Genomic DNA, 23,023 nt, shown 5'->3' with positions numbered 1-23,023 from the left:
TGGTCTCAGGCGGTGCATCTCCATCTTCAATGTGTCACTCCAGCACACAAAATCATAAAATGAAAACCCTCATTTTAAAGGTGAGTAAAACAAGGCCAGGGACGTTAGGCGACTGGTCCAAAGTTGAATGGTGAATTGCTGTCGGCCAACCAGGACTCCAACCCTCAAGACTGGCCTCGGATTCCTGGTCCAGTTCTCCTGTCGCTCTTCCTCACATCTTATGCTTGTTTTCATGGGAGCTTTGGAAATGAAGCTTTAACACATAAGAATAAACTCCTTCCCTCCCCCTCTCTTCTGTGCCTTTCTTCCTTCTCTCTCCTCCTCCCAAATATGCCAGAGCATCCAAGATCAAAAAGATATAGACTCTGGATGAGATCACATATGTACACTTCCTAGCTCAGGGCCGGACACAGAGGAACTCATGAGTATTAGTTCCTTTTCCCATTCCCGGTCCTCAAAGAGTTTAGCGTCTAGAAAGGATGAAGGACATAAAATAACTGTAGTATAAACAATTTGTAATACAGAATAATAATAAGAGATGTACAAGGGGGTGGGGGTGGGATGGGCATTCAAGGTAGTTTGTGGGATAATCAGAGAAGACTTCACAGAGGAGATGCATGACCTGGGTTTTGAAGGGTGAGTGAGAGCTTGCCGAGACATCAAGGCAGAGAAGGTAGCCCAGACACAGGGAAGAGCACGTACATACACATGGGGGGCTGGGACAATCTGGCACGTCTAGGGAACTGAAAGTGATTTCAGCCCAGGTGAAGCCTGGGGATAAGGCAGGGAGCATCTTTAAAACATTAAGTGAGGCTGAGGGTGCAGATCCTGTCTCATATGACCTGGTTTGGGGGAGAAAAACTGCTGAAAGGTTTTAAGCAAAAGAGTGATGGGGTCAGGTGTACATTTTAGAGATCTCACTCTCAGTGTGGAGATGGCCACACTGCACAGAGGCCATTAGAAGACCAGAGCAGTAGCCTGATGAAAGATGGGAGGATCCACTAAGGAGATATGGTGGGGGATGGCGAGGGAGGGATAGGTGCTTTAAGAGAAGTAGTAGAATCGACTGGACTTAATACCAAGTGAGATGCAGAAAATGAGGAAGACACACAATTCGAAGATGATTCCTGGTTTCCAGCTTAGACGGTAGAGGGACAGACAGAGTAAACTAAGGCCCAGAGGAGGAAGGACATGTCTGGGTAGTGAAAACTACTGAGCCAGACTTGGACACACTGCATGTGAGACAACTGTGGGATGTGCCCAGACATCCTCTGGGGAAAGAGCCAGTGTGTCTCCATATGTGGGAATTTCAGCGCTTTAGGAGAAAACAGATATCTGTGGCAGATGTTTTAAGGGTTCCTCCCATCTTTTTATGTGAAAGGCTGGACCTGACCATGGGAGAAAAGAGGTGTCAGGAAGAGTAGAGAGAGGGTCAGTGAGGACCAAGCACAGGAACCAGCACTTAAGCTCAAGACTGCTAACTCCTTGGGAGCCCCATGGCTGGAACAAGTCCCAAAGTACAGAGGATGCAGAGCTCCCCCAGGCTTCCCTCCTTTGCAGAGATTAAAGCTCTCTGCCTTGCTGCCAACCCGCTCTCTCATCAAGGCCCTCTTGTCTCGTCCTACCCAGTGCCCAAACTGTAATAGGGGGATCTGGAGGAAATGCCATGCTTTCCCTGCCACTGAGAATGCTCTTCTTGGCAGGAATTCCTCAGCGTGCCCACGCAGGAGCTCCCAGGACCTCTCACTTAGCCGTGCACAATCCTTAGTCCTCCCTCATCTACCTCCCAGCAATCCTTCAGCACTAGGGCAAATACCCCTCCAGCTCCGTCATCTCCAGAGTGGATCCAGTACTGTCCTACTGCAGTAATGTCCTGCAATGTTTCTGACATCTAGGGAAAGAGGAATACGAAACATCGGGCTGGTGCAGGTCTACCTGCTCAAACAGAGGAGGAATTTCTTCAACAATACTAGCCAATTGCTGGATTGCTTCCACACCCAAACTCACCCAAATGGGTTAGGATCTGGCCCTGGATGGGGATGCCCACTCACTGCCCATCTGGAAACAAGAGAGACTTCTCCAAAAATCCAGTGGGTAAGGAACATGAGACTGCCAAAGGCAGCCCCCTGCCAACAACCAGTTCGGTCTAGAAGCCATCACCCTGGCTGCCTCCTCAGACTTCTTCCCCTCAGGTCTACAGCAGGCACCATCTAGAATGAAAAATGGAAAAGGATCCGTTACATGGAAATTTACCCTCTGTATTTAACAGAATGGTACCTGGCCTCAAGGAGCTGACTTCAGAAGAGGAGATGAGACCCAGTCCAAAGCAGAATGTGCTGGGAGGTAGTCAGTGGGAGGGGTTATTTCAGGCAGGCTAGATCGGGAACGATTTAGGGAGAACCCATCATTTTGGAATTTGACAACTGAAAATGCAGAAATTTATTTACTTCATTAAAGTGAAATTAAGAGTATGAGCTAAAATATATGTACGAAAAGTGAAAGGTGTGTTCAGGGAACAAATGCAGTCCACCTTGAGTGGAACACTTTCAGAATACCAGGCTGCTTCTCCCCAGAAGAACAGGGCTCTCATCTAACCCTCTGTGTCCCCGGAGTGATAACAGGGCATCGCCTGAGCAGTTACCATGGGCCAGGCCCTATGCCCAGCCCTTTAAATGAACTCATTTAATTTTCACAACCACTTTACGAGGTAGGCTCTATTACTAATCCCATTTCACAAATTAAAAAACTGAGGCTCAGAGAAAACAAGTAACTTGCCCAAGATCATACAGCTGGTAAAGAGAACTTAGGCAGCACCTGTGCACTTCACTATACTATACTTCCCGGGACTGTTTAACCACGAGGTCTCAGTGTGTTGCATTAATGACTTCACATACAGAAATGTAACTACTGGAGAAAATGCTGGCAGGAGAATTTCTTTGTAGGAACAGAGAACCTGCTGGGTAGATGCTTCATGACACTGAGAAGCCCTCTCCAGGATAGAAAGAAAACTTCGGGTCTGCCTGTGAGGATGACAGGCCGATTTCACAAAGAGGAAGAAAGCCATTCTGCCAATAAAGGAGTGAGGGGAAGGAGAAGCAGAGCTGAAAGCTACAGGGATGAGGGAGAGAAGATGTGAAGACGGAAGGAGGCCAGGGCCTGGAGGCTAGGAGACAGTCTTTGGAGAAGAGAGAAGCCTAAGCTGAATTTGCTGATTAACACTGCTTCATACTATGGTGGGTGACCCTCCCCCAAGACCCAGCAAATCTTCAACAAAGCAACCCCCAAAAATGCCTGGGATGATCAGACATCCTGGGGAAGCTGGTGGGGAGTCAAGTTTTGTAAATGGGGCACAGTGCAAAAACAGGAAGGGACCAACAACTGGGTCACATAAATTTAAAACAGAGGTGAGAAAGAAGAAAACTCCAGTCGGGAAATGTAAGCGATACCCTGAATATCCTTATCAGGCTGTACCTGTGAAATCTGCTGCCTGAGTTTCTACCTCATGTTAGCGATTTATGAAATAGAAGACATATACTAGGGCACTAGACCGAGTTCTAAATGTTCTAATTAATATCAATGTCCCTCGACCAATTTACGTGCATGATGTTCCCTTGTTCTCACTAACCCCACTTCATGCCAAAATTGGGGCCAAGGGGGAATTATACAAGCCCTTTGTTCATGGTGAGCCAAACCCTCTAAACTTCCATTAACCTGTGAGATTTCTCCTTGTATTTACAAAAGAACAGCGACTCACTGAGAGTTACACACAAAGCCAGGAGCAAGTTATGTAGAATCTAGTAACACTTGTCCCTTCTTTTCAGAAGAGTCTCGAGTTAGCATGTGAAGCGAATGTCCAAGTTTGTTTGTCAGCTCCAGACAGGTGATCTGAAAGGTGGTATGAATATGTAGGATTTCCTTTCTTTTTAAATTTCATATTTGGAGCTTAAATATCTTCAGAGTTGGGCCCGGGGCGGGGCGGGAACAAAAGCAAAAAACAACCAAACCAAAAAAAACCACACAAACCCATGCAGTTCCCACCGTCCTCGTCCTGGAAAGTCCTGTCCAGAGGGAAAGAGGAGGTAGACAGAGCTGAAAGCCAGCAGGGAGTATGAGGCCTGGGTCTACTCTCGCACTCCACGCTGAGACAAGCCAGAGACGCATTGCTATCGTCACCCTCTATGCTGGCGAGGAAAAGGTGCCTTCTGCTTAGATAACAGTCCACTACCTGCGCCGGCTACTCTTGCAGAGGGAGAAAAAGTAGAAGTGGAGATAGAGTGCAGAAAGACTAGTTTTATCTTTCCAAGATGTGTTACATTCAGATAAGAAAGAGAAAATCCCTAAATAAACTGGGCCTACACTTACCTGTGTAAATGCGATCGAGTGTGGCGACGGTTCTTAATGTCAGTATCACTCTGTTGGACATCTGGTAAGTCCAGACTGGGTTCAGTGAAGTGTACCAAATGTGGAGAACAACAAGAAGAATCTGTCCTAAAATGAATCCCCAGATTCCGAAGTACCTGTAAGTACGGAAGTATTTTTAACAACTTTTTTTTTTTTTTTTTTTTTTTTTTGCAGTACGCGGGCCTCTCACTGCTGTGGCCTCTCCCATTGTGGAGCACAGGCTCCGGACGCGCAGGCTCAGCGGCCATGGCTCACGGGCCCAGCCGCTCCGTGGCATGTGGGATCTTCCCGGACCGGGGCACGAACCCGTGTCCCCTGCATCGGCAGGCGGACTCTCAACCGCTGCGCCACCAGGGAAGCCCTTTAACAACTTTTTATGTGGTTTCAACGTACTATGTCCATTGTGAATTTCACAGTGTCATAGAAGGAGTATATGAGGTAGTCTTGTTGGTAATCTACATGACTTAGCCTCGTTGGCACATGACTTAGCCTTTGTATAGCCGTTACCTAGGCAACTTGTTATAATGCCTTCATTCTCACAACGTTATTGAGACTGATGGCAAATATTCACATCCCGATTTTGTGAAAAGTGAGACTTCTACAAGGCCTTATGCAAGGTAAAGACTGTATCTTGCAGCTCCTAGTCCCAACCTTCCCTTTGGTAATTGACCACATTTGTTTGTCTGTAGGCACAAGATATGAACATACCTTTGCAAACCACTTCCTGTCCACCATGCCACGGCTTGCACTACCAGTGAGGAAGACAGACCGAGCGCGAGAACCACGAGCTGAAGTTTGGCATTTGGAGCCTGGAAGGAGGCTATGCTGCCTGCAAATGAAGGAGAACTAAACATTTCTGGCAATCATGCATTGGTATTCAATGATCTGCATTTGATAACTGCTGTGTCTGATACCATGGTTACACTCGGGAAGGTAGAATTAATATATAATTATCTGAGTGCATAAATCTTTTTGAAAATTTTTATTGAGATATCATTCGTACCATAAATTCACTCTGCTAAAGTGTATGATTCAATGGTTCTTAATACATTCACAAATTTGTGCAACTCTTACCACCATCTAATTCCAGAACATTTTCATCACCCCAGGAAGAAACCTGTGCCCATTAGCAGCCCCTCCCTTTCCTCCTCTTCCCCCCAACCCCGACCCCCAGCCCCCCGCAATCACTTCTCTACTTCCTATCTGTATGGATTTTTCCTATTCTGGACATTTCATATAAATGAAATCATAAAATACGCAGCCTTCTGTGACTGGTTTTTTTCACTTAGCATAATGTTTTCGAGGTTCATCCATGTTGATGGGCCTAGAGACTATCATACTAAGTGAAGTAAGCCAAACGGAGAAAGACAAATATATGATACCACTTACATGTGGAATCTTACAAAAAAAAAAAAAAAAAAAAGATACGAATGAACTTATTTGCAAAAGAGAAAGAGATTCACAGACATAGAAAACAAACTTATGGTTACCGATGGGAAAAGTAAGCGAGGGGGACAATTAGGAGGTTGGGATTAACATATACACATTACTATATTTAAAATAGATAACCAACAGGGACCTACTGTATAGCACAGGGAACTATTCTCAGTATTTTGTAATAACCTATAGGGAAAAAGAATCTGAAATATATATTATATTATATACAAAACTGAATCACCGTCTGTATACCTGAAACTAACATGACATTGTGAACAAATTAAACTTCAATAAAATCTTTTTTAGGGGCTTCCCTGGTGGCGCAGTGGTTGAGAGTCCGCCTGCCGATGCAGGGGACGTGGGTTCGTACCCCGGTCCAGGGGGATCCCACATGCCGCAAAGCGGCTGGTCCTGTGAGCCATGGCCGCTGAGCCTGCGCGTCCGGAGCCTGTGCTCCGCAACGGGAGAGGCCACGGCAGTGAGAGGCCCGCGTACCGCAAAAAAAAAATTTTTTTTAATCTTTTTTTTTTTTTTTAATCTTTTTAAAAAAAGGTCCATGCATGTAGTACCATGTATCAGTGCTTCATTCCTTTTTATGGCTAAATAATATCCCATGGCATGGATATACTGCCTTTTTTTAATCCATTCATCAGTTGATGGGCATCTGAGTTGTTTCTACTTTTTGGCTACTATGAATAATGATGTTAGGAACATTTGTGTACCAGGTCTTATGTGAACATATGTTTCCATTTTTCTTGGGTCTATACCAAGGAGTGGAGGTGTTGGGTCATATGACAACTATGTTTAACATCTTGAGGAACTGCCAAGCTGTTTTCCAAATCAGCTGCACCATTTTACATTTCCACCAGCAGTGTGTGAGGGTTTCAATTTCTTCATATCCTTGTCAACACTTATTGTCTATGATTTTGAACGTAGCCATTTTAGTGGGTCAAGATATTTAAGGTCAGAAATAACCTAAATCACTGGTAGTATGAACTAGTTTAATAGTTAACTACATAGTAATCAACTTAAAATATCTGAGGTGTCAGCGATGAGATAGCACAGAACACTCAGATCTTCTTTGTAGTTATGTAAGAATGCCTTAGGACTCTGTAAAAACAAAGTTGTTTCGTTTCCTTAAGAAGCATCTGAAAAGGGAGTTTTAAGGCAAATCATGGCTTACTTCAGCCTCTCTTTAGCATCAACAAAGCTCAATGGCTACCTGGAAGAGCATCTGACAAAAACTGGTTTCTTTCATGTGTTTGTTGGCAGTCTGTATATCTTCTTTGGAGAAATGTCTATTTAGGTCTTCTGCCCATTTTTGGATTGGGTTGTTTGTTTTTTTGTTACTGAGCTGCATGAGCTGCTTGTAAATTAATCCTTTGTCAGTTGCTTCATTTGCAAATATTTTCTCCCATTCTGAGGGTTGTCTTTTGGTCTTGTTTATGGTTTCCTTTGCTGTGCAAAAGCTTTGAAGTTTCATTAGTTCCCATTTGTTTATTTTTGTTTTTATTTCCATTTCTGTAGGAGGTGGGTCAAAAAGGATCTTGCTGTGATTTATGTCATAGAGTGTTCTGCCTATGTTTTCCTCTAAGAGTTTTACAGTGTCTGGCCTTACATTTAGGTCTTTAATCCATTTTGAGCTTATTAGGGAAATGCAAATCAAAACTACAATGAGATATCATCTCACACCAGTCAGAATGGCCATCATCAAAAAATCTAGAAACAATAAATGCCGGAGAGGGTGTGGAGAAAAGGGAACACTCCTGCACTGCTGGTAGGAATGTGAATTGGTACAGCCACTATGGAGAACAGTATGGAGGTTCCTTAAAAAACTACAAATAGAACTACCATATGACCCAGCAATCCCACTATTGGGCATATACCCTGAGAAAACCATAATTCAAAAAGAGTCATGTACCAAAATGTTCATTGCAGCTCTATTTACAATAGCCCGGAGATGGAAACAACCTAAGTGCCCATCATCGGATGAATGGATAAAGAAGATGTGGCACATATATACAATGGAATATTACTCAGCCATAAAAAGAAACGAAATTGAGCTATTTGTAATGAGGTGGATAGACCTAGAGTCTGTCATACAGAGTGAAGTAAGTCAGAAAGAGAGAGACAAATACCGTATGCTAACACATATATATGGAATTTAAGAAAAAAAAAATGTCATGAAGAACCTAGGGGTAAGACAGGAATAAAGACACAGACCTACTGGAGAATGGACTTGAGGATACGGGGAGGGGGAAGGGTGAGCTGTGACAAAGCGAGAGAGAGGCATGGACATATATACACTACCAAACGTAAAATAGATAGCTAGTGGGAAGCGGCCGCATAGCACAGGGAGATCAGCTCGGTGCTTTGTGACCGCCTGGAGGGGTGGGATAGGGAGGGTGGGAGGCAGGGAGACGCAAGAGGGAAGAGATATGGGAACATATGTATATGTATAACTGATTCACTTTGTTATAAAGCAGAAACTAACACACCATTGTAAAGCAATTATACCCCAATAAAGGTGTTAAAAAAAAAAAAAAACTGGTTTCTTCATCCTCAACTCTGAGTCACTTTCCTACCCACTCCCCTTTCTCAAATACAATTCTTCCTCTACTCAAGGTGATGGGTTTTCAGGGAAGAAGCAGATGAAAGGGGAGCAACAAGAAGCATCTCAAATCTCATACCCCCCGTCGAAGTTATTTCCTATTACATTATAGCCTCCAGAAGTTCCTGGGCCAGAACTGGACTCAAAAATACAAAACTGTCCCAGTAACTGTTCGGTGGGTGGCTTTGTAGGTAAAGCTGCCACAGGCAGCATTGAGCAAAGGCAGCGAAAAAGGGCCACTGAGCAGATCCCTCTCATAAAGCCAACCAAGGAGTGTGATGAGGCCATCGTCATTCATAGAAGGATTCTGTAAGCCAAGGCCAGCTTAACTCAGTTACTATATATACTCAAAAAGAAGAAAGTCTCATTTCTATTATTTCTAGAGCTGAAAATTTCATGGTTATTTCATTCCTATAGACATCATCTTTTAAAAGGATGCATTTTCCAGTGGTCTTGACCACAGCTATTTCTGAGCTCTAGACCTCTGTGGGTAACCACATAACTCACTACACTCACTAACCACGTTCTGCCTTCTTCAGGGACTGATGCACAGAAAAATAGAAGGCAATTCCCTAGTGATTCCTGTCACTGTTTCTGAAAAAAAGTCAAGTGACTGTTCCTAGACAGAAGATATACACAGCTTGGCTCAAGAACAAATGCCACTTGGAAAACTCAGAGAAACCAACTGTATTATAGCAGAAGGGCAAGACTGGCAGACTTTTCAGCTACAGATTCCACCGGACTGGAGTCTGGTGTTTTTGTTTTTTAAAACCTTTTCTCCATGACCTCACCTTACTTTTTTTTACTACCAGTACTTCTCCAAGGTCTCTCAATATTTATTAATGTTAATAACCTCAAGTGTCTGTGATAGTAAGTGTACATTTTCTAATTGCTGGGTTTTGGCGATGTGACGTACTGAACTTCAGAATTCGAAAACTACAAAAGGTATACAGTGCAAAGTTTCCCTTTCATACCTGTGTCTAGGTACCAAATTTTTCACCTTGGAAGCAACTAAAATGGTATCAGGTTTTTAAAAAATACTTCTAGACCTGTTTAATGCATGTCCAATTAACTATTAAATATATTTTCATCTAACCTATTTTACACAAATGCTAGTATTCTGCACATACTGTTTAGCGCTTCTTTTTTCCCACTTAACAACATATTTTGAAGAACATTCCATTTCCTTACAGAAATGTTCTCATTCTTTAATATAGCTGCATAGTATTCTATAGTACTCCAAGTTTTAGAACCATAACTTATTTAACCTAACCGATCCCATACAAATGACATATAGGTTGTTTCTAACATTATTATTATAAACATTGCTGCAATGATTAAATAACCTTTTATTTTTATCATTTTACACATATGTGAGTTTATCTATAGGATATACTCCCAGAAGGGGGATTGCTGAGTGAAAGATACATATTTGTCCTTTTGATAAACAATGCTAACTGATCCTTTGCAGAAGTTGTGACACTTTACAGCTCTGCCAGCAATGCGTAAGTGCCTGCTTTCCCACGCTTACAACAGTGTTGTCAGAGTTTGTTCTTTGCCAACCTGATATGTGAGACTGTCTATGCATATATGTGTGTGTGTATGATTTGTATTCTATACATTTTAGTATCTTTTTAAGAACCAGTTATATTTCCTTTCCAGTAAACTGATCATATCCTTTGCTTTCTCTTCTGTTGAACTATTGGTCCCTTTTTATTATTGATTTGTAAGAACTCCATATATTAATGAAATTAGTCCTCTGACTGGAAGAGCTGCAACAGCTGTCCTAACCTGTTGATTGCCTTTGCTTAACACGGTGTTCATCATGCATAACTTTCATATTTTTAGGCAGTATCATTTAACAACTTTTTAATGGCTTCGGAGTTTCATGTCATAGTTGGAAAAAAGAACAAAAATATGTTCAAGAGTTAAGCTGTTCTCCAAGGTATCTTTCCCCTCTTCATCTCAGTGATCCTTAAGCTCTTCCAAACTGACGGAAAAGTTAATCATGTAAATATGCTGACTCTTGGTCTAGACTTCCAATTCTACTAAAACTCTTCAGGGTAGTAGTAAGAGACAGAGAAATCTTTTATTTTTTATTTAATCATTTAGCATTCAAAGAACGGTCTACATATTTTCACTTGATTTTTAACTAAAAGCAAAAAAACCAAAAAACTTGAGGAATCACTTTTAAATCTTACCAACGGTAATTATCCACAGCAGGGCTACCATCCACTTCTTGCTAACCAGTTTCCAGACAGGAGGAATTGTGAGGAATAATGGAGAAAGAAATGCTATGGCAAAAGCTTCAAGCCCAGTGAGTTCTAGTGTTTGCAGGGGAAAGTAATAGATCATCGGTCCCAGGCCATCGCAGAGAGACCAAGAAACATATCCTAGGGAAAACAAAAGTTTTTAAGAGAGAAAGAAAGTATAACTTTCTCATTGTTTCAAACAGTAGCCCTTCCCTCCACTAAAACTCCTCCGGCCGGCCGCCCTCCTTCATGACCCTGGCCTTAACTGGGTTCCAGTAACAGAATTCCTCCCCTTTCCTGTCAGGCCCAGAATGAGAATGGCTCAACATCCCTTGCTTGTCCCTTTAACCTCATTCATACCTCCCGTAGGTAGGTAGTCCCTTTATTAAAGGCTCTTCATTTGGACCATCTAGGTTAAATCTGGTTTCCTGTCAGGACCCCGATTGATAAAATTTCCTTAACTAAATCGACCCTTCTTTATTGAGAAATATCGTGAAAATCAAAAAGAGTAACAAACGGCAGAACTCCTTCCTCCCACTCCAGACTACAGCCAAAGGCACGTTAGTTAGGAAATAATCATTTTCTTGTGAGCAAACTATTTTAAACCTAACCCTTAGGAGACAGTGTAGAGTAGTGGAAAACGCAGATTTGACATTACTTTCACAGCTGCCAACTACTGACTGTGCAATCTTCTACAATGATGATAATTAACCAATGGGCAGTTACCATGCACTAGGCTCTGTGCTAAGTATTCACCCTGATCCTCTTCTCTTCTTCTGCATCCTATGAAATTGACACTATTTCTACTCCCCTCTTACAAATGCAAAATCAAACAACAAAAACTCCTTAGACTCAGAAAGTTAAGTAATTGCCTAAGGTCACAAAAGTGGCAAATGGCAGAGTGAACTTAAAACCGAGTGGTCTGGTTCCAAACCATCCTTAACCACCGAAAGCAGTACTTTTAACCACCTCGCAGTTATTAAGATTAAAAAAGATTAAGTACACACAGTACCTAGCACCCTAGATACTCACTGAATGTAATTCGCTTTACATCGCGTACTTGTGAGATACAGACTGGGCCAAAAAATGAGCCCCGCCCCCCAGCCCGAGCATTACCAGCTCCCAGAAAATCAAGTTCTTAGGAAGGCACCCCTCCCCTTCATCGTGAACAGCGAGATGCTAGCAATCTCCTGAACGTTTGTCTGGGAATTCTGATTTCAACCATACAACTCCGACAATATTACAACAATAATTGTTCTTGGGACTTTTTGCAAAGCTGCTAAGTGAGCACATGGGGCTCCAGTTCGACGTTTTCCGCCAAATACTCAAATGTGCAGCCACTACCCAAGGCCACTTGTGAGGGGTCAACCCAGGCGGTAGCCACCGCGCTGAGTGCTCACCTACAGCTACCGGGGGAAACGGGTGCCCCTTTCCTTCTGAAAGGTAAAGTTCGGTGCTGAAATTTATTCAGTTAAACTTAAAGATCACGGGTGAGGGGACTCGGGGTTGGTACCAGCTTCGTGGTTCAAGGCCGACAGGTGAAGAAGTCGGGCCCCTTGGGCGCAACACCAGGGTGGCGTGGGAGCTCTCTCTCTCTCTCAATTCCTCCAGCAGCAGAAGTTGCCAGGGGACGATAAGCATCTCTATTCCGGGCACCAAGCGCGCGTTCCTCCCTCCGGGAGCTCAGCCAACCCGGCGGAGCACCGCGGCTCCGGGCAGGGCCGGGGGAGCGGACCGGCGAATGCGCGGCGGGCGGCCTCGGCTTACCCAGAAGGCTCTCCAGGAGCACTTCTCTCCACAGCGAGGGCATGGCCGAGGCCCGGAGCGGCGCCGCCGAGGGAAGCCGCGCGGCCCGCACACCCGCCGCACTGCGCCGGCCGCCGAGCTCTCCGGGGTCGGCGTCCACGCCTCAGGCTCCCGTTAAGTCTGCCGCCGGCCGCCCAGCCGCCCGCCCACCCGCAAGCCGCGCCCACGCGAAGGTGGGGCCCGCTGCCCCCGCCCCGTCCCATCCAGCACCGCCCTCCCGGCCCCACCGCCTCTGCGCGGCCCGCGGTCCCGCGCCACCGCCTCCGCCGACGCCACCGCGCAGCGAGCGGGACCCGGGGGCCTCCGACCTGCCGCCCAGAAGAAACCAGGTGGCCGGGCTCGCCGGCAGAGCGGCCCCGGCGATGGCGCGCTGCGAGCGCCCAAGAGGACTGCATCATTGCAACTCTGCACCCGTGGTGCCCTTTAAACGAGGCCCAGGGGCGCGTTGCGAGGGAAAGGCTTAGACGCAGGTGGGGAGCCTGAGCTGCCAGGGGCTCTAGCGCCTCTGGCGAGCAGGTGCGAACAGGACCTTGGCGTTCCTAAGGCCTGGGCGACGCTCTCGGGCGAGCGGGCACCTGCGATGGCCAGGTGTGCGCTTCTCCTTCTCAGCTTTGGTAGTAAACAAATCGCATTCTGGGAAGGCGGTTGAAAAATTCTAGAGATTACAGAATTTTCTATGGCTTTTAGAGACGTCGCAACACTTGCTCAGGGGAGAGAAAACCAGTGATGGCAGTGGAAGTTCTGCCTTCCTCCACTTTATGGATAATGATCTTTGAGAGTGCCCGTCCCTGAGGAGAAAGGGAGAGACGTTCTAACAATGGAGCGAGTGAACTAGGCCAGTTATTTCTCATTCAAATATTACCACACCCCAGGATGTTTTGAGTTTTTTAGAACCTTCTCAAACAATTTATTTTAATTCGCTTTAATTTTTTGGGAACAGTTTGTCATTTACCACTTTCGGAAGGTTTGCTCTGAAATTAAACAATGATGGATTGTCTAAAAGTGTAAAACAGTTAAGAGCAGTTTTGAGCAGAGTTCCAAATCGCTTAATTACTAACTAGTACTCATTGTCACCAGATAGAGATCAATTGAATAGAATTGAGAGTCCTGGAATAAACCCTCTCATTTAGGCGCAAATGATTTTCAACAGCTTGCCAAAACAATTACATGAGGGAAGGGGTGGTCTTCTCAACAAATGGATTTAGAACAATTGAAATTCCACAGGAAAAAGGGTAAATCGGACACCCCCCCAATCTCATACCATATACAAAAATTAACTCAAAATGGATCAAAGACTTAAATGTAAGAGATGAAACTATAAAAATCTTAAAACAAAGGAGTAACTCTTCATGATCTTTAGTTAGACTATGGATTCTTAGATACAACAGCAAAAGCACAAATGACAAAAGAAGTAATAAATAAATTGGACTTCATCAAAACTAAAAGCTTTTGTGCTTCAAAGGACACAGTCCAAGAAAGTGAAAAGACAATGCACAGGATGGGAGAAAATATTTTATAATGATACATCTGGTAAGGAACTGGTATCTGGAATATATATTTTTAAAAATTACAACTCAGGGACTTCCCTGGTGGCACAGTGGTTAAGAATCTGCCTGCCAATGCAGGGGACACGTGTTCGAGCCCTGGTCCAAGAAGATCCCACATGCCGTGGAGCAACAAAGCCTGTGCACCACAACTACTGAGCCTGTGCTCTAGAGCCTGTGGACCACAACTACTGAAGCCCACACGCCTAGAGCCTGTGCTCCTCAACAAGAGAGGCCACCGCAATGAGAAGCCCACGCACCTCAACAAAGTGTAGCCCCCACTCACCACAACTAGAGAAAGCCCGTGCACGGCAACAAAGACCCAATGCAGCCAAAAATTAATAAATAAAAATTATTTTAAAAAATAAATAAAATAAAATAATAACTCAGTAATACTCACTTTAAAGATGAACAAAGGATTTGATAGGCCTTTTTCCAAAGAACATCTACAAGTAGCCAATAAGCAAAGTATATTCAGGAAAATATATTCAATATCATTTCATTAGGGAAATACAAATCAAAACCACAATGAGATACTACTTCACACTCACTAAGATGGCTATAATCAAAAAAGTCAGATAGGGCTTCCCTGGTGGCGCAGTGGTTGAGAGTCCGCCTGCTGATGCAGGGGACACGGGTTCGTGCCCCAGTCCAGGAAGATCCCACATGCCGCGGAGCGGCTGGGCCCGTGAGCCATGGCCACTAAGCCTGCGCGTCTGGAGCCTGTGCTCCGCAACGGGAGAGGCAACAACAGTGAGAGGCCCGCGTACCACAAAAAAAAAAACAAAAAAAAAAAACATTACAAGTTGTAGATTTGCCATCTGTACCTATAAAATAGTTAACAAGGAATTTTCCTTGTATCTATCTGAAGTCAATTTAACTCAGGGTCCTGTAAAAGTGGTGACCAAGACTGTTCATGTCATCCCCACAGAAGACAACCAAGCTGTGTTCCTGCAGCAGCAGAGCAGGGAGTGCCTGTTCTCAGAGACAAAAACAATCGCTGTGGCCTGGTCCACTAGGGTTTCCCAAAGAGTTGAAAGGGAATCAATCCAGAGTAAAGAAGATATGCTTGAGTGAACATTTTCAATACAGTAAAAATAGAATAAGAAAGTCTTGAGAAACATTGAGTTCGTGTTCTAACGTAAGCATTAGGTTCTTTTTCATTTAGACTTGTACTCTTAGCACAAGTTAAAAACACAAGGGCCTACTTAGAAGACAGGCCTGGAAAATCAAGGATGATTCAGCAGTTTTTTGGATGTATATATTTTTATTTATTCATTCTCACACTTTCTAGGAGCCCTCCGTGTGGGAAGCTGAGTGCGCAGAGATGATCAAGACATAGTCCCAGCAAGGAGGAGCTCTTGGCCCACGGGTGGAGTCTGAAGTGCTCAAGTAATCTCAACCCAGCATGAAAAGTGCTACATGAAGGCCTGAACTGGGGGCGCTTGGGGCCCCTGCAGGAGGGAGTTGGCCTGGGTGCCCTGAGAGACAGGGATGTTATGGTCTATTTACTCACGGCTACTGTGGTGCTTGTTTATCTGCCTACGCCTCCACTTTCCTACCTGTAAAGTGAAGCTAATTATAGTAAGGAATGATTGCATCTGTGCACTAGCTGGCCGGACTTGAAAGAAACACAGATCATACTCCTGCTGGTGAGTTAACTCCCTTGGAAGACTGTGACCCAATATGTAAATTTCTGGAAGGAGTTGCCTAAATACAAAATTTCCATTAGTGTTATCAGATTTTTTTATTCGTTTATTCATCCCGTAAACATTGATTTAACTTCTAGCCGCCATGCTTTTTTAACTGGAATACACAGCAGGGGTGAGCGGCGGTGGATCAGAGGATATATAGGCTCAGAAATTCAACATGGCAGATCTTTTCAAAGCATTAAGTTTACCTAGTATAAGCAGTTCATAACATTTTCATGTTAAAACAAACAGGGGTATGTTACAGACAGGATTGTAAAATGCATACAAAGTTTTAGGATAAAGCTTTGGGGGCTCATGGTAGACTTCTTCGATTTATGTCTTCCAGAATTCAGGGGGAATGTGTTCCTTCTCTTCTGCCATTAACTGAACATCGGTTGTTAAATAAGTATCTTAGAAGATACAACACATACATCCCTCCAAAAGTATATAATCTGAACTGAAACAAGACACATGAACAAATGAATCAAGTAGATATCCATACGTGTGTCTTTTTTGAGAAGTATGAGAAATTGCTTCTGTGTCTGTGAAGTCATTATATGTTAGATTCCAGCCATGACAGAACTGTGAGAAACCAATTCAGGGTCCCCACTAGAGAAAACTGGAGAAAAAAATAAAATTCTGCAGGTAGCTCACTAAGGAAACAGATTCAGAAACAGCAAAGGATGGGTCTTTCTTACACAGAGCAAAAGCTCACATCTGCTAAGATGACCAAGGCAGGTGGGCTTGGGAGGATGCAGAAGATTACAAAGGGCAGGAATTGGGGGAAGGCCATTCCAGGTAAATGCAGTGACATCTAGAAAAGGAACAAAGTCAGGAAAAGTGAAGTTGTATTTGGGGTTCAGGGAGTAATCATTTGGTCTAAAACAGAAATTTCCCCAAACATACCAGCGCGGCCTAATGAAGGGACCTTGAAACCAAGGACAAAGAATGTGAAATGTACCTGCCACTTAGGACACGCTCAAGTGAACCTTACTGACTTAACACAAACAGGACGAGGCGTGTGTGATGATGTACTCTACAGCGTCCTGGCAAGTTAAAACGAGTTCAGCACCGGAGTCTGCTTGAAATGTTTCCAGTTTGCTCCCTCCTCCTCTTTCCTCACCTCCCTGTCTATTCTCTCCCATTCCAATAGGCAAACAGAAAACATTCTGCAGTACTACCCACTCCATTATATGCAATTAAGTCAGGAGTATTCCTGTGGGATGACTCTCCAAAGGTGGAATAATTTATGCGGGTAGATAAATTGGGAAAGTGTTGGGATCGCCCAGTTTTGGGTGTGTATTAATTTTTGTATTAATTTGGGTGTGTAATACAATACGCAAGTTTGTATTAATTTTTACATCTTCATAGTTGCTAGATGTCCTGGGAAGGAACCGCGTCTTGATTAGCTTAGTTCCCGTGTCTTGGCACATAGTGTAAGATCTGAGGGAGTCAGCCACAGGCAGGCCTAGAAAACCACAGGCCTCACCCCACCAGGCTGAGCTTTTACTGGGTGGTCAATTGCAGGACATGACACATGCTTTCTGCAGCGAGCCCAGAGAGAAAAGGAGGAGGACCTGAGGGTTGTATGCCAACAACTCCTTCCCAAACCACCAGCATCTCCTGGGGGGTAATTGGAGTAAGGTGGCATGAGAGGACAGGTGTGTTATCCTAAAACGTGTCCCTAGAGGCCAAGACGTCTGTGCCATATGTGGCATTACTAACCATGTGTGCACTGGGTGGTCTATGTGATGGGGACCTTGCTAAGGCCAACTTGAAACAAGAGGCCCACTGAGCAAAGATATTCGTTCCAGCTGGTCCTGTGTCCAGTGGTGGAAACTGCAGCGTAACGTGTGTCCTGGAAAAAATCAGTTGATCAGTCCCTCTTACTTATGAGATAGATGCATTGTCCAGGAGACATTGGAGGAGGGCAGAGGGTGTATCAGAAGGAATTCTGGCACTGTTCCTCCTGGAGATCCCTAGGATGTAAAGTAGGTTGCCAGGGAGGGATGGAAGGAATTCTCATAAGGAGCCCAGGGCCTCCTGGGAGAGAATGAATCTGGGACCCAATACTTTGGGCCTCAATACCTGTTTTCAGACTTGCAAACTGGCTGGTCAGATGGAAATAGCATCGATCTTTCCAAGAGACAATAAAATTTGAGAATACAAAGCAGATTATAGCAACAAGACTTTTATTTTTTATTTAAATTATTTTTAAAACTACTTTTTCCCTAGAAGGTGGCACATTTTCAACAATAAAAAGTCTAACGACCGAATGATGCTCTACCTAGAAATATATACATACAATATTAATTTGACAATATTAAATCAGTGGTAATCACTATAGAACTGGGCTGTAAGTAAATTGTATACTATAACAGAAGAATGTGGGATTCTAAGCCAATTAATAATATATAATATATATAATAATACAGAGAGAGCAAACGCTTAGCTCATTTATTAAAACCAAAGTTTTCAAGCCTAATAGCACACAAGAAATAATCACACTAATTACAAGTAATTATTACAAGTTCTTTTTTTTTTTTTTTTTTAAAAAGGTCTGGGCTCGGGCTTCCCTGGTGGTGCAGTGGTTGAGAGTCCGCCTGCCGATGCAGGGGACATGGGTTCGTGCCCTGGTCCGGGAAGATCCCACATGCCGCGGAGCGGCTGGGCCCGTGAGCCATGGCCGCTGGGCCTGCGCGTCCGGAGCCTGTGCTCCGCAGCGGGAGAGGCCACAACAGTGAGAGGCCCGCGTACCGCAAAAAAAAAAAAAAAAAAAGTCTGGGCTCGAGGTGGCTTGTGGCTCCTTCCTGTGCTGCATCTCTCTTTCACTCAGCCCCTTGGTGCCGGCAGGATGGTCAAGTGTCGCGGTTTCCGTACTGTCAGGAAGCTCTGTAGCCACCGAAAAGACCAGAAGTGGCATGATAAACAGTACAAGAAAGCCCATTTTGACACAGCCCTGAAGCCCAACCCTTTTGGACGTGCTTCTCATGCCAAGGGAATTGCACTTGAAAACGTAATGGTTGAAGCCAAACAGCCAAGTTCTACCATCAGGAAGTCATGGTTCAGCTCATCAAGAATGGCAAAAAAAATCACAGCCTTTGTACCCAATGATGGTTGCTTGAATTTTATTGAGGAAAATGATGAAGTTTCAGTTGCTGGATTTGGTCACAAAGGTCATGCTGTTGTTGACATTCCTAGAGTCCACTTTAAGGTTGTCAAAGTAGCCGACATCTCTCTTTTGGCCCTATACAAAGGCAAGAAGGAAAGACCAAGATCATAGATTTTGATGGTGGAAGCACAATAGTAATAAATTTTCATATGCCAGAAAGTAATAAATAAAATAACAAAAAAGGTCTGGGGCTTCCCTGGTGGTGCAGTGGTTGAGCGTCCGCCTGCCAATGCAGGGGATGCGGGTTCATGCCCCAGTCCAGGAAGATCCCACATGCTGCGGAGCGGCTGGGCCCGTGAGCCATGGCCGCTGAGCCTGTGCGTCCGGAGCCTGTGCTCCACAACGGGAGAGGCCACAACAGTGAGAGGCCCGCGTACAGCAAAAAAAAAAAAAAAGGTCTGATTTGCCTTCTTCATGCAATCAACCTAGTGTCTGTTCCATATGTATATCAAGTTCATGGAGTTTTAGAATTAAAAGGGATCTTAGAAACCGAAGGGATCCAGTTATTTAGTTAGGCAGCTACCACAGTTCTCTCATTTTACAAATGAGTAAGTGACATACCCAAGGTCAAGTTATTGCACGGACAAAACTAGACCAGTCTCTTGATTTCTAGTTCATGCCTTAAAATGTACACTTTCAAGTATGCAGTGTTCTATAAATATCAATTAGGACAAGTTTATTCACAATGTTGTTCCAGTTTACTATATCCTTACTGACTGTCTAGTTGCTCTATCAATTACCGAGAGAGGTGAAATCATCAAATATAATTGTGGATCTACTTTTTTTAATGTACATTTAAAAATATTTCCTAATTCTGAATTTTCTCTCTTTTAGACGGACTTTCCATCAACCTGATCTAAATTAAAACACTTTTCTGCATGGACAGGAACAGCAGAAAGGAATCAATAAGTAATACAGAGTTGTCCCCAAACTCTGGCACCTCCTGGAAACATAAGGGATTACAGTGAGATGTGGAAGAGTCCCCATGGAGTTAAGGACCCCTGCGAGGGGTCCCAGCACTGTGCTCACGTGATCATCCATTTACACAAAATTTTCAAAAGTAAGATGTTTTAACCACAGTTGGTTTAGATAGCTGTCCCTTTCCACTCCAACTTCTTGTCTATCACATTTCCCTCATATCGAAGGCATTAGAGTGACTGCAGGCAGTTATGGTTCCTGCTGAGGAGAAATGGGGGAGGGTGGGGAATGTATCAGCTGCAGTTTTGAAAGTTGTTTTGCAAAGTTTCAGTAAAACAAATGAGAAGCGACAAACATCATTTGATTTGTCATTTATTTTATTAAAGAACTGAAAGAAAACATTTTTTTCCAACGTTATTGAGGTACAATTGACCAAGCTGTATAAATTTAAGGTGTACGACATGGTGATGTAATATACATATCTACTGTGAAATGATTATCACAATAAAGTTTGCTAACACACCCATCACCTCACATAGTTACCATTTTGAAAGAAAATTCGGATTAAAAAATTAGTGGAATATGAAACAAAAGTGGTTACTATGAAGAATGAAACCAAGAGAAATTAGACTGACATTGAAAAGCAAATTGTGACCAAAAAATTTCAGATCATACCAAAAGCAGTAAATTCATCAAGAGGAAGAGACAAATTTCAAATAGAAGTAATAAATTGGTCTTTGGATTGTTTGATGATCCCATTAAGGGAGGGAAGCGAAAATACCTTTAATTGGAACAATATTTAGATATCATGCCAATTTGACATGAAGTGCTGCCATCTAAAAAAAAAAAAATAACAGAAATCATACCACTACAAGGGGGACATAGAGATAAACTGGTTAATAAGTGCTATCAGTTTCAAAGAGTATTCAAGATTACATATTATACAAGAAAGTTAGAAAATGTCCTGAAATCTCACACATGGATCATAGAAATTTCCCCAAATTTGACCACCAGCCTAAAATGCATACAACACTACAAATGGATTGTGAAGTTGAGAGAAATTCTTCTCAACTATCAACAGTAAAAAAATTTGATGAACCATGATCAAGGAAAATCTGAATTATCTTTCTATTCCCACCATAGAAAATATTACAAAATCGTTTTTTTTTACTAACAGACAAAGAATTTTTTAATGCAGGGAAAAAGATTGTCAGGGAGGTGTGTGAGAGAGCTAGTTAATAAAAAATATTTTAGTTTTCTGGATTATGTGGTGTTTGTAGTAGTTGTCAGCATTTTGAAATTTGTAACCTGTTATTTCTTTTCTCATTGAAAAACAGATATTCTCTTCCATATCTGATTTTGTGTTTCTAATTTTTTATTCTTTCATCTTAAAGAGGGTCCCCCAAACTGAATAAGTTACAGGTCACACAAAACCAGGACTTGGCCAGGATGTAAGTTAAAGTAGCAATGTATTTTCTTAATTAGAAGAAATTGGGCTATCTTTTTGCAGCCTTTGGGGAGCACAAAATCAGAAGCTGACCGGTGTGGTCATGGAGCTGTGGGTTGTCCTGGGCCTTGACCAGCAGGGGACAGTGAAGTAGAGCAATTCCAAATAATAGACTGCATTGCCATCAAAGCTAACAACAAAATAAAAGGTTATTTTTGCATACTGCCTGGGGCCAGAGGTTTTACTTTGATGCTTTGGAATATTTTAGAGGACAAATGTTTTAAGAAAGATGTGAAGCATAAACATAGCTTCCCTATACAGTTAAAATAAATCAAAAGAGCCAGATAATTAATTGCATGTAGACACCCCTCCATCCCCAGTATTATAATTATTTATTTGGTTATACTGTTATGAGCACTGTGCTTCAGAATTTTACTACACCAAAATGAGTTTCTCCTAAAGAGTGTCTTCTTCCTTATTACCTTGCAGGAGAGTCCATTGTTTTTCTACTTAAGAACTGCCTCTTCTAATCTTGAAAAAGCAAATATTAATTTGCAGGTCTGTTTCATGCAAAATTAAAAGAATTTCATGTTGGTGAAGAACAGACAAAGCAATCATAGCAGTAACACGGGCTGGTGGCAGGTGGAAAGGTCATGGTTAGTTAAACCCCAGGGTCCTTTCCAACACTGATGCCCAAGATCCTTGGCGTAACTATTCACAATAACAGCTAATACCTCCATGGGGCTGACTCTATGCCAGGCATTATACCAAGTTCTTCATATTGTCTTATTAACTCAGGTAATGCTCACAACAATCCATCACTATTGTAGCACTATTACTACTCTTGTTTTCAGATGAGGAAACTGGGCCACAGAGAGGTTAAACCACTGACTAAGGTTGCACAGCAAATGACAGAGGTGGGCTTTGAGTCTCAGCAGCCTGGCTCAGAATTGAGGCACTTGGCCACCTGCTACAGCCTTTTGCTACAAGTCCAGGCCTATCTTTCTCCCTCCCGAAGAGAACATCATTATAAAGCGATCAGTAGGACATACCCCAAGAACAGCAATGTTGCAATACTCCGGTCTTTTAAAAGTGGTAGAAAGGATGCTGCTACTAAGTCGGATTCTCCGCTCCATGTTAGGAAAGCTGCATTGCCCACGAGTGGAAGAGAGAGAACTGTGCTTCACCCACTTTTCTCCTCTGGTGACTGACGAAGGCAGATGCCACTTCACAAACTTCCCACAGGACCACACTAAGATTTCTCTCTACTCTGTACTCCCCTCAAGTTATACAGTCTCTCGTCTCATTGCTGTGAAACTCTGAAAGAATCGACTGTACTGTCTTTTCCTAATCATTCACTCACTCTTCACTCCTCACCCTGGCTTCTGCCCCATCTGTTCTCTGGCAGCTGATCTCAGTGAGGTCACTGAAAACCTTCAATCAGCCAACTCCACCTCCCCCCAGACTCTTCCCTTGGCCTCCATAAGCCTTCTCTGGGTCTCCTGGTACCTCTCTGCCTTCCTTCCTTAGCCTCCATTGCTGACTTCCCCTCCTCTGCCTTGCCCCTCTCCTCTCTTCTCTTCTCCTTCTACACCTCTCCTTGGCTCTCCCATCATCTGGCCCTGTCTCTTAGAGACCAGTGGTTTCCAACACTTTCTTGTTCCAGCCAGTCTCCTTTGTGCTCATCTCATATTTCCTGCCGTCCATTATACATCTTTCGTTGGATGGCTCTACTCAAAATGTC

General features: G+C 43.5%; 2 protein-coding genes across 2 annotated transcripts in view; one reads left to right on the top strand and one right to left on the bottom strand.

The window, feature by feature from the left end:
- The window catches only part of CWH43 (cell wall biogenesis 43 C-terminal homolog), a 72,969-nt gene extending 60,321 nt beyond the window's left edge, over nucleotides 1-12,648 (bottom strand). The window contains 6 exon segments of the mRNA XM_067734693.1: nucleotides 2,008-2,126; nucleotides 2,128-2,210; nucleotides 4,363-4,517; nucleotides 5,110-5,230; nucleotides 10,651-10,842; nucleotides 12,469-12,648. Of these exon segments, the coding sequence (XP_067590794.1) occupies nucleotides 2,008-2,126; nucleotides 2,128-2,210; nucleotides 4,363-4,517; nucleotides 5,110-5,230; nucleotides 10,651-10,842; nucleotides 12,469-12,511 (713 nt within the window). The 5' untranslated portion in view covers nucleotides 12,512-12,648.
- A 5,948-nt stretch (nucleotides 12,649-18,596) lies between these two features.
- Nucleotides 18,597-19,036, top strand: LOC137223702 (small ribosomal subunit protein uS12-like). Its single transcript, XM_067735934.1, has one exon. The coding sequence runs from the start codon at nucleotides 18,597-18,599 to the stop codon at nucleotides 19,023-19,025; it is 429 nt and encodes a 142-aa protein (XP_067592035.1). The 3' UTR covers nucleotides 19,026-19,036.
- The last annotated feature ends 3,987 nt before the right edge of the window (nucleotides 19,037-23,023 follow it).

Source organism: Pseudorca crassidens, chromosome 4 (genome assembly GCF_039906515.1).
Source record: "Pseudorca crassidens isolate mPseCra1 chromosome 4, mPseCra1.hap1, whole genome shotgun sequence".
Taxonomy (NCBI): Eukaryota; Metazoa; Chordata; class Mammalia; order Artiodactyla; family Delphinidae; genus Pseudorca; species Pseudorca crassidens.
Note: the sequence above shows the minus strand (reverse complement) of the source record. Positions and strands in the feature narration are given on the sequence as shown.

Bases quoted from the DNA above. Each gene is read 5' to 3' on its own strand.
- LOC137223702 (XM_067735934.1), top strand. From the start codon at position 18,597: ATGGTCAAGTGTCGCGGTTTCCGTACTGTCAGGAAGCTCTGTAGCCAC.